The following is a 14,499-nucleotide window of genomic DNA, read 5'->3' as shown; positions in this document are numbered from 1 at the left end:
CTTGCTGAGGCAGTCCCGATGCAAAGGATCTGTGGGAGAAGTTGGGTTGGGCCAATCCATGAGATTTTGAAAAACACTCCTTCATTGCAGAAGTCAAAAAAGCAGCATATAAAATTGAAAACTTTAAAATTTAGCTTGGTGATCAAACTTTTATTGAGAAAAAGTACTCGAACATAACAAATATATGCTCCCAAATATCAAATCTCAGGATAAATCAATAGAAAAAAATCGAAAATCCATGAAAAACTCACAAAAGTGTTAAAAGTTCAAGATCAAACATCAAAACTATAATAACACGGCAAATTGAGGATTGTTTTGGAAGATACATCAAGACAACTTCTTACACTTTTTTTACAGAAAATTTAATGGAACTTTCTCTTCAGCAATTTGAAAACTACACTAACACATGCTAAAGCTTCAGAGAAGAAAACCAGGCGGAGAAAACCTCACTGAAAACCGCAACCAGTTCAGCCTGCAGTATCCAATGAAGCACCAGAACATCCCAAAACTTACAAAAAGTATGAAGTCCCTCGATTTGAACGTGGTGAGACTCTTCGGTACTATTTGGCATGTATGATTGCAAATCAAGCCTGAAAGGCAAGCAACGCCAGTGCCCACAGACTACTGTCAAACTACCCATTAAAAGTTGGAGCAACGGAGCCCATCACCAGCTCTACCGGCAAGTAGCAATAGTAGGCAGTAGCTTTTGTCTGTAGACCATACTTTGTGAAACTACAAGAAAATTAGCGTATTAAGTTCATTTATTCATGTTATGAGTGAAACAATTATAAATGAGCATGCTTTATTCAATTATAAAAACGCCTTCTTGACGTAAAACTTTTAAAAATATGTTATTCTTTAAAGCATAACATTTCTTAATGCAAATAGTCGCTACTGTTCCATCAATCCGTTTAATATTCATACCACCTTCAAATACATCAAAATCCTCCATGTTGACATAGTTTTTGTTGTTATCTGGCATATGTTTGAACTTGAGAATGTTTTGTGCTGATACATTTGTATAACTTATTCCACTTAGCACTCTAGTATAGGTCACATTCTGCTCGTCTACATCCACAGTGAGAAAATCCATTTGTGGATTTGATCCATTGGCCCAATGTTTTAGGAACAAGTTCAACTCCTTCACAGAAATAACATTCAATGATAAATGTGTCAGGTTGCTTACTAATAATCTATTCATTAGTAATGAATAGTTCACACCTACATCAAATACTATTCTATGTTCTATTCGATAAAGATTGCGTGCCAGGATTTGATGAGTGCATTTTGAATTGTCAAACAAGTTGATATCGCAGTCAATTACCTTTGTGGATGGCCAAAATACGTTCACTATCTTATCGACATGTCGACAATTCCAAAATATTGCACCATCTAGTTCAATAAACTGAGTTAGATTTAGTCGTCGAATTGGCACCACATCAAATGTTTTACGAAGAGCTTCAAAATCGAATGGATAGCTGTCTCCAACACGATATGAAACGTCAATCATCTTCATATGAGCTAGACTATATAGATTTCCTATCAAATCTTTCAACGTCAGCCCACTATTGTTCCATTGAAACGAGTGATAACGAATTTTGAAAGTTCTCCACGCAAGGTCATCAACTTCCAACTTGTCCAGCTTATCCGATCGGATCCTTGTATGATTTTTACAGAATGAGTGCAACAGTATTCGAATGCTTGTCCTTATATTATTATAATTTATATTAATTACTATATAAGCGTCGGTATAAATTCGCAGCTCGAATTTGTTAATTCTGACGCGTAAAGAGCGAATAATTTCGTGTGTCTTCCGCGAACAGAATGAAAATGAAAGTCTGAAAATTCGTACATATTTCTGGTGAGCCAAAAAAAAGAACTTACTTAGCTATATTTGTTAATTCATGTATTACTATTTTCCGTGGTTTTTCAGGTAGTCTGAAAACAGGAATCGATAAACCACCAGCATTCATGACGACAGAATGAAAAAATGAGAAAAAATACGCGCGAACAAGAGATGGCCAGGTGTCCCTGCTTATCTGGAAGAGGTCATCTAGAAGAACAGATGTGAGCCCCTTCTGTAGGAAACATAAATGGTTATAATAAATGGTGCAATTAGTCAGAACTAGAACTAACTGGTTATCTCGTGTGTCAATTATGTCGTCATGAATGCTGGTGGTCTATCGATTCCTGTTCTCAGACTCCCTGAAAACCCCCGGCAAAAAGTAATGCACGAATTAACGAACATCGCTAAGTAGGTTCATTTTTTGTTTCACCAGAAATGTTTCTGCATTTTCGTTCTTTTTCATTCTGTTCGCGAAGGACTCACGATATTATTCGCTCTTCACGCGTCCGAATTGATAAATTCGAGCTGCGAATTCATACCGACGCTTATATAATAATTGGTTTTAATGAGACGAGCATACGATTATTGTTGCACGCATTTTGTAAAAATCATGCAACTCTCCGATTGGAAAAGCTGGACAAGGTGGAAGTTACAACTGCCCTTTCGTGGAGAAGTTTCAAAAAGGATAGTCACTCGTTTCAATGGAATAATAGTGGATTAATGTTGAAAGATTTGATTAGAAGGATTTGATAGGAAAAACATTTAGTCTAGCTCAAATGAAGATGATTCAACATGGAGGATTTTGATGTATTTGAAGGTGGTATGAATATTAAACGGATTGATGGAACATTAGCGACTATTTGCATTAAGAAATGTTATGCTTTAAAGAATAACATTTTTATAAAAGTTTTACGCAAAGATGGTGTTCTCAATTTTGAACAATGCATGTTCATTTATAATTAATTAACATTTAGTTAATCAAAAGTTTGGTCTCCAGACACACTATTGCCTTGCCTTGTAGGCAAACACGTGCCGGCTAGGCCTAAGCCAAAGCCTAAGCCTAAGCCTAAGACTAAGAATAAGCCTAAGCCTAATCCTAATCATAATCCTAAGCCTAAGCCCAAGTCTAAACTTAAGCCTAAGCCTATGTTTAAGCCCATGCTTAAGCCTAAGCCCGAGGCTAAGAATGTTGATAGCGGGCTCTTGCTCAATTCTCAGAAACCTCCGAACACAAGACAGCCCCTAATCCTAATCATAATCCTGAGCCTAAGCCTTAGCCTAAGATCAAGCCTAAACCAAAGCCCAAGCCTAATCCAATTCTCCGAAACCTCCAAACACAAGACAGTACCACGTTTCATTTGAAAATCCGGGATCAAGATCAAATGTTAAATTATGCATGAATGGTAGGATAAAACAAGTATCAGTTAAAAATAGTTATACATTAAAATAAGAATTAGTGACGCTCCTCCACCTGTCGTTGCTCACCACGTCCGCGCTGCTGCTGCCGCTGCAGTCTGAGTCGACGAACGACATTGCTCTGCTCGGCGATATCGCCGAAAAGATCGGCCAACTCAGTGTACTCAACCTCATCGTCGTCGAGTGCCATAATTGTCTTGAACAACGCCTGACGAATGAATCGGTGCTTGTGGGGCTTCTTTTGCAGGAGGTCTTCAGTGATTTTAGTGTAGGATACCGAATCTTCCTGCTTGATTGACGAGTGTGGGCGCTTCCGGGAACGGGATGTCTGAAACAAAAAAATTTAATTTTTGATGACGGAAATAGTCTACTTGTCGCAGCGCCTGATATCTCAAAGATTACTGTACTTTGGAGAAAGTATGTTCGACAAAACACGGGTTCCGACAGTCATTTCCAAGGCGTTTTCACGTGGTGTCAGAGTGTCCCATGTCGGTTTGATCTACGAAAATTGCGGGAATTTAGACGCGTCTAGACACCGATTTCTAAACTGATTGAGCCTGCTGTCGTCACATTTTTCCGGGAAAATGTTCCCGCATTTTTGTAGATCAGCCCGCAATGGGACAGCCTGACACTCCGCGCGTTATCCCTACTCACCGATGCACTTGCAAAGTTGCTCGAGAACGCAGCTGCCACTTGTGGTTGTTCACAGCCTCCGGTAGCTTCTCTTTGCATACGCTGCTGCTCATAACCTCTAGGAGTAGCCATCTGCGGTTGCTCATAGCCTCCGATAGCTGCTTTTTGTTGACGTGATTGCTCATAACCTCTAGAAGTATCCATCTGTGCATGCTCACAACCTCCGGCTTCAGCCATCGACGCCACCGAACCTCCATACCCTTCATAGTTCTCGACGATGGGCACCTCATCTTGAGCCGGATTATTGAACACTCTGGAAATTTTGAAGCTACACTTCAACCTTAAAAGCCCAATATCCTACCTAGTCGACACCTCGACCTGCATGATTCCATCGCAAATGATATCATCATCGTAGAGCTCGCCGGTCCACTCTTCGCCGCGAAGGTGAGCCTCAAACTGTCCAAGGTACTGACGGTAGTAGATAAAGTGGGGATAAAGCTCCCATTTTGCTAGCTCAGCGTCCAAGGTGAGCTTGTCCATCTTGCGTTGTATGATGTACAGCTGGAGGTTCCGCCGGAGCCAATCTCTCGCGGTGAGGAAGATTCGCTGGAGCTGTTTCACTGGAAAACGGAAATTATTTTAAGGTAAAGCTTCTAGCAAACTCACCACTGACCGCCTTGCCGGTCCGTTCAAAAACCTCGACTCCCAGCACCTCCCAGTCCGCCTTCGGACTCTTATGGACTCTGATCCACAGCGCGCGGCGATTCTCCAGCAACGAAAGCACCACTCTTCTGACGCACAAGTCCATTGTCATAGTTTTGAGGAAGCTCTTCGCGTGGATATTTCGATAGCCCGATAGTGAAATCCGATGGGTGATTGGAGGCAGTGGAGTGGCTGCGGGTGGTGGTGGTGGAGCATCGAGAAGTTCTTGCTTGATGCTGAGCATTGTTTCTGAGAATGTAAAAGGTTAAAAGGAAGAACAGGAAGAAGATCTGACGGAGAGAAAGGAAGGTAAGAATGCGAAAGATTGAATGGACGCGCGCGCGCGGCCACAGAAAAAATCGATAATTTGAAGAGAGAGAGAGAGATAAAGGGAGAAGGTTGTAAAATGCGCGGGTTGTAGGTCAATCTAGAAAGAAACAAGATATTTTGCGGACTTTGAGTCAACGCTTCTGATGTTATAAAGAAAAAACCTCACATAAGAATGCAAAAAATAAATTAATTTCAATAAATTATTCGGTGAAAAAACGAAGAAAAACATGATTTTTTTAGAAATTCGACAAGCTTCACTGCTGTTCCCGCTGAGCCCGATTCTCCGCTCTTTTCCGCTTCTTCGCCGCCTCCTGTGCCGCCAAGTCGTCGAATATCTCCCCGACATTCTGATAATCGGCAGACGGATCGTCAAACGCCAGGATCGTCTTGAACATCGTCTCTCTAATCAGATTGGACTTCTCAGGGTACTGTAGGAAGAGCCGTTTCGCTTGCTCGGCAATGTGCTGGGCGCTGCGGTCGACTTCAGTGTGATCGATGGAGCTGCTCTTGCGGTTTCGCGAGTGCGATTGCTGGAAATTTGGAGATTAGAAGCTTAGAATTAGTCGTGTGACGACTCGTGGAAACCGTGCTGATTGGCAGATTTGACTAAAAAACTGTCTGTGAAACCATATCTCGAGCGTTGTTCAAGGGACCTATGGCGGACCTTTGATGATCCACCGTAGGCCCCTTCCAGAAGCCAAGCCGGTGTATGCTTACCGTAGCACTCGAGAAGTTGCTCGCCGAGGATCCCATAACCATCTGCGGCGGTGGCCCGTGCCCGAAATAACTATCCCCTCCTCGGACACTCTCAGGTCTACGAAATCCTGCCTCAGAATACTGCACCTCCTCCACTTGATAATCGTCGTCCGCACCATGTCCAGCGAAATTGTGAGAGCTGAAGCTTCATCTATATCTTCAATGAACCCTCGCACCCCGACTAACCTATTACTCAGATCACCGTCCAACATCCCGTCGTAGATAATATCATCTTCATCCTGAATCTGATCTTCTCCGGTCCATTCTTCGCCGCGAAGGTTCGCCTCAAACTGACCGAGCGTCTCACGGTAGTAGAGAAAGTGACGGTAGTACTCCCAATACCAGAGATCTTTCTCTGTAGCGGCGCGGTCCAACTTCTTGTCCCGGATGCAGATGGCGATCTTCTTTTTGAGTACGGATTTTCCCATCACGAGCATCTTGCGCATGTCATTCACTGGAAAATTTTATCGTAATTTTTTTAGGCGGACACGTGCCAGAAAAAGCCACGGCCGAGGAGTGATGTCACTCTACATATAACCCCATTTTGCCTTCTTGGTACGGGAAACGGGTGGAATCCCTCTGCTACTCAATGTGTACGATATGTCTTTACGACCCACTCCTCCCGTTACAGCAAAGTGACGTCACTAATCTTCCACCGCCCGGACAAAATGAAAGACAATCACTCTCTACGACATGCGACATAATGACAGAAAGGAGTATATCCCGACACCTCACGGGACCTTATCAACTTACCACGAACAATCTGCCCAGTCCTCTGGTACACATCAACTCCCAGTGCTCGCCACTTTTCAGGCTGAAACCGATTGCCGTTCTGCCACATCCCTGGATGATCCTTGAGCAGCGAGAGCACAACCTTCTTGACACTCGCGTCCTTGGTGGCATCTCGATAATAGTCCTTCTTCTCCCTCTCCTTATACTCCTCCAATGTGATCTGGTGTGTCGCCGGAGGCAGTGGGGTGATGGCACGTGGTGGGGGATGCATGTGCTCCTGCTTGATAAGAGACATGTGCTCTGGAACTCTGGAATTTGGGGTTAAAGTTGAAAGAGCATGGAAGAGTATAAAGTAAAGAGAAAAATAATATCGGGAGTTGAAGAACCCAGTTTTCCGAATCAAAAAGCAAAGTACAAGTGAATTCAAATTTACCACCGAGGTAGTGAGACCGCGTGATATGACAAAATTGGATCAAAAATCAAGAATCCATAAGCAAGAGAGACGTGATACGAAAATTAAATAGCAATTAAATAAAAATTATAAAATTTATTATTCCAGCCGCTGAGCCCTGCTTCGTCGGCGCCTCTTAAAGTTCTCCTGTTCGGCGAGATCCTCGAATAAATCCCCGAGATTCGAAAATTCCACCGTCTCATCCTCCAACGCAAAGATAGTTTTGAAGAACGCCTGCCTAATGAGCATCTCACGCTGCGGGTACAGCTGAATGAGTCGGTCAATTTCTTCACCGATTTGCTCGGCGGTAGAGTCGACGGTGGTTGAGCGGCGGCGTTTGACAGAATCAACCGAGATCGTGGAGTAGTTGCTTGAGGGACTTCCGCCGTGCATTGGGTAGTTCTGCCGATTCTGCTGCTGATGCTCATAAACGTTCTCATCCTGAGCATACGAGACCTCCTCGACGTGGTACTCTTCGTGATTCTCGTGATTTTCCTCTTGCTTAGCTTCGCGTGTTCTGAAAAACACAACTCTTTTTAAAAGACGAATCTCAAAAAGATCCCCCTACCTATCAACCATCTCCACCTCGAAAATCCCATCACAGATGATATCGTCATCGTCGTCGGTCGGCTGATCCTCTCCGGTCCATTGTTTGCCGCGAAGATTTGCCTCAAACCGATCGAGCATCTCACGGTAGTAGAGAAAGTGACGGTAGAACTCCCAATTCCAGAGGTCCGCCTCGGTAGCGGCGCGATCCAATTTCTTGTACCGGATGCAGACGGTGATCTTCTGTTTGAGTACGGCTTTTCCCACCACGAACATCCTGTGCATGTCGTTAACTGGAAAATATTATCGGAACTTTTCGAAAGGAGCCTTGGTAAACGTGTGCCGTCACTTGTCAATGGTACGACAGTGGGGTGACATGCTATCAAACGTGTACGGTAAGTTTCTACGACCCATGAATCCCGTTGCAGAGAGGAGGCGTCGAAGTATATCCCGACACCTCACGGGACCTGAAACTTCCCCTAACTCAGCACGAACAATCTGTCCAGTCCTCTGATACACATCAACTCCCAGTTCTCGCCAGTTCTCAAGCTGAAACCGATTGCCGTTCTGCCACATCCCTGGACGATCCTTGATCAGCGAGAGCACAACCTTCTTCAGACTCGTGTCTTTTGTGGCGTTCCGGTAATAGTCCCTCTTCACCCTTTCCTTATACTCCTCGATTGTAATCTGGTGTGTCGGCGGTGGTAGTGGGGTGATGGTGCGTGGTGGGGGATTCATGTGCTCCTGCTTGATGAGGGACATGGGCTCTGGAATTCTGGGCTATGGGGTTAAAATTGAAAGAGCAAAAGAGCATAGAAAATGATACTGGGAGTTGAAGAGCCAATTTTTGCGAATAAAAAAGCAAAGTACAAAGTGAATTCAAATTTACTGAAGTAGTGAGACCGCGTGATATGAGAAATTGGACAAAGAATCAAGAATCAAAAATCAAGAATCCATAAGCAAGAGAGACGTGATACGAAAATTAAATAGCAATTAAATAAAAGTTATAAAATTTATTATTCCAGCCGCTGAGCCCTGCTTCGTCGGCGCCTCTTAAAGTTCTCCTGTTCGGCGAGATCCTCGAATAAATCCCCGAGATTCGAAAATTCCACCGTCTCATCCTCCAACGCAAAGATAGTTTTGAAGAACGCCTGCCTAATGAGCATCTCACGCTGCGGGTACAGCTGAATGAGTCGGTCAATTTCTTCACCGATTTGCTCGGCGGTAGAGTCGACGGTGGTGGAGCGACGGCGTTTGAGAGAGTGAGCCGAGATTGTGGAGTAGTCGCTCGAGGGACTTCCGCCGTGCATTGGGTAGGTCTGCTGATTCTGCTGCTGATTCTCATAAACCTGCTCTTCCTGAGCATACGGGACCTCCTCGACATGGTACTCTTCTTGATTCCCTTGATTCTCCGCTGGCTGAGCTTCGCGGGTTCTGAAATACAAAACATTTTTAAAAGGTAAATCTCTTAAAATTCCAGCCTACCTATCAACCATCTCCACCTCGAAAATCCCATCATAGATGATATCGTCATCATCGTCGGCCGGCTGATCCTCTCCGGTCCATTGTTCGCCGCGGAGGTTGGCCTCAAACTGTCCGAGGGTCTCACGGTAATAGCGGAAGTGTCGGTAGAACTCCCAATTCTGAAGGTAGGCCTCGGTGGAGACACGATCCATTTTTTTGACCTTGATGCAATGGGACATCTTGGTTTTGAGCACGTGTTTTGATGAGACGAGCATTCGGCGAAGCTGGGTGACTGAAATATTGTAAAAGTTAGGTAGAGTTAAGTAAAGTTGGGTAAAGTTGAGGGCTCTAAATTTTATCGGAAAATTGTCAAAGCTAATTAAACAGATGCTAAAGTTGGGTAGAGTTGGGGAAATTTGGGTTAAGCTGGGTAGAGTTGGACAATGTTTGCGGACAAGTTGCTTGACTCTACAGTTGGCCGGGAAGTTGCCAAAGTCAGTTGGAAAGCTATTAAGGTTGAATAGAGTTTCTGAAGTTCGCTAAAGTTCGTCAGAAAATCTCCAGAGATAGCGGAGAAGTCGCTGAAGCTGGGTAAAGTTGGATAAATTTGAAGTTGCGGTAGACTAAAGTTGATCAGAAAGTCGCTAAAGCTGGCTCAAAAAATCTAAAACTCACCACTAACAACCTTCCCCGTCCTCGAGAACACCTCGGCTCCCAGCTTCTGCCACTTGTCCTCGCTGGGCTTTGCTGCCGGCGCCCACATCGCCTTCCGATCCTTCAGCAAATCCAGGACCACTTTCTTGAGAGCCGAATCCTTTGTCGCCTCCTCGTACACACTGTTCAGCTCCATACCCATGTACTCCTCCATAGAAACATGATGGATGAATGGAGGGATCGGGGTGAGAGCTCGTGGAGCATCCGCGACGACGCCTTCTTGCTTGATATTGAGCATGTTTTGAATCGCTGGAACTGGAATAATATTAGAAGAGATGAGAGAGACTTGTGAGAATGGATCTGCCGTTCAAATACACAACATATCGATAAGGTCAACGCAGTTGCCTCCCGGGAAGGCCGGTGATAGAGTGTGAGAAAATGAGAGACGTAGAGAAATGAGAGGGGCATGTTGCAACCCTTTGAAAAGAGCAAAAAAAGTAGATCAAATAATATGAATAAATTTTTTTTTGTATAACGATCAGAAAAAGAGAAAAAACAATGAGAAACCGTTCCGTGCTAAAGAAAAAAGCGAAAATTAAAGTGAAGAAAAATCAAATAAATTCAAAAATTATTGGTGCTCCATGGCCCGTTGCCTGACCAACATGTCTTCGTAGAGCGTGTCCAGGTGATCGTACGTGCCGGCGTAGAACGTCTCCAGCAAACATTCCATCGCGTTTTTGATGATGCGCTCCTTTGCCGGGTTCTTTTCGATTGCCCTTTGAATCGCTTGGGTGATATTTCTTGCCGTTTCGCTGTGGGCTCTGAAATAGAAAAAGGTTGAAGGTTTGTGGTTGGCGGCTGACATCGCACGGCTTTTAAAAGCAGCCGACATTTCACAGGTAGCGATAGAGCCTGCGAGATGTCGGCTGCTTTGGAACACTCAAGCCACTGACACTTTACAGTCTCATTCTACAGCTATCCTTAAAAGCGGTTAACTGCCAGCACTGCTCAGCGCCTCTAAAGCGGCCGACACCTCACAGGTTCAATAGTTTATCATAGGGCGACACTGTCAAGAACCGCAAGGTGTCGGATGCTGAATGGTACTAAATTAGCGTCCGACACCTCAGAGGTTCCGTAGTATATTCTAGGTAAAGCCTTTTAAGCCTGCAAGATCTCGCCCGCTGTGGAGCACTACAAAAGCAAACGACATCACGCGCAGCTTCTTCGAAAGGCACATGGAGCCCGCAAGATGTCGGCTACTGTGGAGCCCTATAGACAACAGCAGCCAAAATCTTACGGCTTCTCAAACAAAATAGCAAAAAAAAACCACTCACCAAACTCTGATTTCCATACACCGATCCATTTGAGCTCTCCGATGTCCCCGAGCTTACTGACCCCTGCCTAGCAGTTTCTGGTACAAGGATTAGTAGGGCTCCAACACGTGGCAAGACTGGCTCTGTCTGGTGTGACTCGGTCGTGGCGGCCGGCAAAAGTCGTGGAGGAGGAGGTGTGACGGCTGGTGGAGAAGGTTGAGGTGTTGCTGGCGACTCGGACGTGACATCAGGTGCAGTTGGAACTGGGGAAGGATCTTTTTGGAGTTGAGGGAGATCCTGGACGTCGTGACTGTAAATTGTCTTATTAAATAGTTGCTCGGAAAACTGATCAACTAACCTTTCGTCGACTTCCATTGGTTCATCCATAGTCTCATCCATATCATCCATAACAATCCCACTATCAACTTCTTCATCCTTCTCCTCATCCGAATCCTCCAACGTCACGACAACCGGGAACGTTCCGTCGTACTGAATGCCATCCCCAGCTTCATCTGTTCTCCTTCTCAGCGTCTGCTCATACTCCTCGAGCTCAGCCCGATAGTACCGAATCCGTGGGTAGAGCTCCCATTCGTGAAGCTTCAGTTCGGTGGCCGACTTGTTCAGGCGATCGTTCCGGATGCAAACTTTGAGCCGGCGACGGAGCTCCGCTTGGCCTCGAGTCCAGATTTTGATGATCTCGTTCACTGAAAATACATGGAATTATTGAAGAATTAATAATTTTTCGTCTTTTAAGTAAAAAAAAACTTACCACTAAAAGCCAGTCCACTCCTCTGCTGAAGCTCGGCTCCAAAAATGGTCCAGTTCTTTTTCTTCCCGCGGTCAATGATTCCCTTCCACATATATCGCCTCTTTTCCATCATGTGGAAGATGAGCTTCCGGACTTTCAGCTTGTCACTGCTCGAAAGAGCATCGAAATCCTGCTTTTTACATCTATTGAAAGCCTTCAAGCTCAGCTTAACCTTGGTTTTGAGCTCCGGAACCGGCGACATCGGGCGGGGGATTGTGTAGAGCGGGCGTATGACGGTGAGCGGTTGCTCGGTGTGCTTCTGGGCCTTCACTTCTTCTTTAATTTCCGGCACAAGCTGCTCGGTTTTCACCTGACGGGAGAAGAATCCAAAGATTGGTGTGTCTTCGGCCATTTTCTGCAAAAAAAAACGTAAGTTTTAACGGAAAACGATGAAAAAAGCCAGGTAGGCAGGCCTGGAAATGTGCCTGCCTACAGTTTAAAAAAACATTAAGACCTTAAAAAAATACCTGTTTTCGCGCCACGACAAGAGGAAGAACTAAAAATTTCGAGAAAAATTTTGGCTGACGTTGAATAGTGCTCAGAGGCCACGCGGAAATATTTTACGTTTTGAAGAAATTGTTTTTTCTGGACGACGACCAGCCTCACGTTGAATAAGAAAAATTTACGTGAACGTTTTTTTTTGCAATATAAATTTCCCTTTGACTTTTTGCCGGCGGAAAATTCAAAATTTCTGTGCACATTTTTCGGGGGAAATTCAAATTTTATGAGAAAAATGTTTGGCGGGAAATTCAAATTTTCGTTAAAAAGGTGACGTCACACTCGGTTTTCATTTTTAAATCGGTTTATAAAAAAAGTGACGTCACCTTTAGCTTTCGAAAAAAGTGACGTCACACTTGGTTTTCGGCAAAAAAAAGTGACGTCACACTTGGTTTTCGGCAAAAAAAGTGACGTCACACTTGGTTTTCGGCAAAAAAAGTGACGTCACACTTGGTTTTCAAAAAAAAAAAAGTGACGTCACATTTGGTTTTCGTCTAAAAAAGTGACGTCACACTTGGTTTTCGTCTAAAAAAGTGACGTCACACTTGGTTTTCGGCAAAAAAAAAAGTGACGTCACACTTGGTTTTCGGCAAAAAAAGTGACGTCACACTTGGTTTTCAAAAAAAAAAAGTGACGTCACATTTGGTTTTCGGCAAAAAAGTGACGTCACCCTTAGCTTTCAAAAAAAAGTGACGTCACACTTGGTTTTTTATCAGAAAAAAAGTGACGTCACACTTTGATCTACGTTTAGGTCGTGCCAAGAGAAGCAAGAATCGTGGCGAGACCCAAATCGCCAGTTTTTAAATACAAAGTCGTGGCGAGACCGAGAACAGTTGTGGGGGGGGGGGAGCAATATTACCAAATTAATGGAGAATATTGTGAATAGATATGCGGTAGGAGGTAATTGTGAAGACATTGTCAGCTGACAAAAACAATGTTCCAAAAAATTTTTTAAGTTTAGAAAATTGTTAACCAAGAAACAATCAATTTTGAACAAATTTCTGAAAAATTTCCAAAAAAAATTTCAGAAAAATCACTTGTAATTTGTCAGCTGACAGTTTTTGAATAGATTCGGTATGATTTTGAAAAAAAAACTGTCAATTGACAAGTTTTTAACCAGAAATTAAATATTTCCGAACAACTTTCAGTTAACAATTTTTGAATAGATTCGGTATGACAAAAGTTAAATTTTCAAGTTTCAAAAAAAAATTCTACCGCCGCGGGGATGGAATCCTCGGCCTTCTAAACCAAGGGTAAACATCCGCGAAGTCCACTGCGCCACTTGTACATTTTTTTGAAAAAATTCGATAAATTTCGTAAAAGTGGCGCGGAAAACCGCACAGGTTCAATTTCCGCTAATGTTTCAGAATTCTTTTTAAAAAATATTCTCGAATTCATACTCACTCACCTATATTTTAAATTTCAATTAAGTTAAGCAATTTTTGCTTAAAATCCAATCTATTTCACTTTTTTTTTAAGCGAATAGATATCCGGTATGAGGTGGCAAGTGGGAGCGGTGTAGCTGAAAAATGGAAAAAGTTAGACGGAAAATTAAATGTAAGAGAGAAGATTGAAAAGATAAGAAGAAGAAAAGGACAACTGTTGGATTAAATTTTTAAAAAACGAGAGAAAAATGATGACGTCACTGAAAACTGATGTATCTCAAGAAGCACTAAAGGTAATTAAAAATTTACAACTAACAAAATGCTGTTCATAAAATTTGTAACATTTTGTCAATTGACAATTTTTTTGTAATATTATTGGTTAAGGAAATATGGGTGTTTTAAGTTAGAGGAGTATCGGCCAAACGAAAAAAAATGATGACGTCACTAAACCTGTTGTATCTTGAAAATGGTAAAAGGTACATAAAAGTTGTTAATTTACAAAATATTGCGCTTTAAATTTGCTACATTTTGTTAGTAGACAGAATTTTAATAACTGCAATAGCCGCGGAGATATGAACGTTTAAAAAGTCAGTAAAAATTATGACGTTACTAAAACCCGTATAACTCCGAAATGAATGTAGCTATCAAAAAGTTGTCAACTAACAAAATGTAATTTACAAAATTTGCTATTGTTACCGTACGCGATCGTGCCAGATCTCGTAGATAAAATAATAGAAAAACATACTTTTATATCGATATGTTTATTGAGAGGAGGGGGAGAAGGACGGGTGTCCGTCTCCCAGCCTCCCGATAGAATGATGTTAATTCTCATAGAATAGAATGTTTCTATTCTCTCGTGCTCTCTCACCCCACCAACTGTCGTTGACAGATGGCAATGATCAAGGGCACTTGATAAATAGAAACCGAGAGGCAGTATAGAACTGACCTCTCACACTATATTCTGT

At 43.1% G+C, this 14,499-nt stretch overlaps 6 protein-coding genes and 3 non-coding genes across 10 annotated transcripts; 2 read left to right on the top strand and 7 right to left on the bottom strand.

Moving 5' to 3' along the window:
* Nucleotides 1–743: 743 nt before the first annotated feature.
* sdz-5 (F-box associated domain-containing protein) lies at nucleotides 744–1,992 on the bottom strand. The gene is made up of 2 exons (NM_182262.5): nucleotides 1,885–1,992; nucleotides 744–1,838 (listed from the first exon to the last, which is right to left on the bottom strand). Exons 1-2 carry the CDS (start codon nucleotides 1,971–1,973, stop codon nucleotides 803–805), a joined length of 1,125 nt encoding a protein of 374 aa, NP_872062.2. The 5' UTR covers nucleotides 1,974–1,992; the 3' UTR covers nucleotides 744–802.
* A 1,189-nt stretch (nucleotides 1,993–3,181) lies between these two features.
* Nucleotides 3,182–4,893, bottom strand: lido-12 (LIn-8 Domain containing). Its single transcript, NM_062022.7, has 4 exons — nucleotides 4,562–4,893; nucleotides 4,257–4,515; nucleotides 3,917–4,208; nucleotides 3,182–3,590 (listed from the first exon to the last, which is right to left on the bottom strand). Exons 1-4 carry the CDS (start codon nucleotides 4,839–4,841, stop codon nucleotides 3,300–3,302), a joined length of 1,122 nt encoding a protein of 373 aa, NP_494423.1. The 5' UTR covers nucleotides 4,842–4,893; the 3' UTR covers nucleotides 3,182–3,299.
* A 205-nt stretch (nucleotides 4,894–5,098) lies between these two features.
* Nucleotides 5,099–6,725, bottom strand: lido-11 (LIn-8 Domain containing). Its single transcript, NM_062021.5, has 4 exons — nucleotides 6,437–6,725; nucleotides 5,870–6,137; nucleotides 5,645–5,822; nucleotides 5,099–5,457 (listed from the first exon to the last, which is right to left on the bottom strand). The coding sequence occupies exons 1-4, from the start codon at nucleotides 6,708–6,710 to the stop codon at nucleotides 5,182–5,184; spliced, it is 996 nt and encodes a 331-aa protein (NP_494422.1). The 5' UTR covers nucleotides 6,711–6,725; the 3' UTR covers nucleotides 5,099–5,181.
* Nucleotides 6,726–6,828: 103 nt separating this feature from the next.
* Nucleotides 6,829–8,181, bottom strand: lido-10 (LIn-8 Domain containing; the record flags this gene model as incomplete). 2 transcript variants are annotated; one of them, NM_001267127.4, is made up of 3 exons in its annotated part: nucleotides 6,829–7,383; nucleotides 7,435–7,705; nucleotides 7,908–8,181. In NM_001267127.4, 3 exons carry the CDS (start codon nucleotides 8,172–8,174, stop codon nucleotides 6,932–6,934), a joined length of 990 nt encoding a protein of 329 aa, NP_001254056.1. The 2 variants fall into 2 exon arrangements, with proteins under 2 accessions (NP_001254056.1, NP_001368129.1); NM_001381360.1 differs by lacking the exons at nucleotides 6,829–7,383; nucleotides 7,435–7,705 and having other exon boundaries at nucleotides 7,758–8,174.
* A 99-nt stretch (nucleotides 8,182–8,280) lies between these two features.
* lido-9 (Alcohol dehydrogenase transcription factor myb/sant-like protein) lies at nucleotides 8,281–9,924 on the bottom strand. Its single transcript, NM_062019.8, has 3 exons — nucleotides 9,552–9,924; nucleotides 8,898–9,168; nucleotides 8,281–8,846 (listed from the first exon to the last, which is right to left on the bottom strand). Exons 1-3 carry the CDS (start codon nucleotides 9,826–9,828, stop codon nucleotides 8,429–8,431), a joined length of 966 nt encoding a protein of 321 aa, NP_494420.1. The 5' UTR covers nucleotides 9,829–9,924; the 3' UTR covers nucleotides 8,281–8,428.
* Nucleotides 9,925–10,038: 114 nt separating this feature from the next.
* On the bottom strand, nucleotides 10,039–13,671 carry lido-8 (LIn-8 Domain containing). Its single transcript, NM_001393028.1, has 5 exons — nucleotides 13,558–13,671; nucleotides 11,613–12,006; nucleotides 11,202–11,547; nucleotides 10,865–11,153; nucleotides 10,039–10,351 (listed from the first exon to the last, which is right to left on the bottom strand). The coding sequence occupies exons 2-5, from the start codon at nucleotides 12,001–12,003 to the stop codon at nucleotides 10,142–10,144; spliced, it is 1,236 nt and encodes a 411-aa protein (NP_001379797.1). The 5' UTR covers nucleotides 12,004–12,006; nucleotides 13,558–13,671; the 3' UTR covers nucleotides 10,039–10,141.
* Nucleotides 13,630–13,648, bottom strand: K08A2.17. The gene has a single exon (NR_131407.1). It is a non-coding gene; the product is annotated as an Unclassified non-coding RNA K08A2.17 (non-coding RNA).
* Nucleotides 13,630–13,648, top strand: K08A2.9. Its single transcript, NR_050924.2, has one exon. It is a non-coding gene; the product is annotated as an Unclassified non-coding RNA K08A2.9 (non-coding RNA).
* Nucleotides 13,672–14,284: 613 nt separating the features above from the next.
* Nucleotides 14,285–14,304, top strand: K08A2.10. The gene has a single exon (NR_050923.1). It is a non-coding gene; the product is annotated as an Unclassified non-coding RNA K08A2.10 (non-coding RNA).
* Nucleotides 14,305–14,499: the final 195 nt, after the last annotated feature.

This window comes from Caenorhabditis elegans, chromosome II, assembly GCF_000002985.6.
Source record: "Caenorhabditis elegans chromosome II".
NCBI lineage: Eukaryota > Metazoa > Nematoda > Chromadorea > Rhabditida > Rhabditidae > Caenorhabditis > Caenorhabditis elegans.
This window is presented reverse-complemented; position numbering and strand designations above follow the sequence as displayed.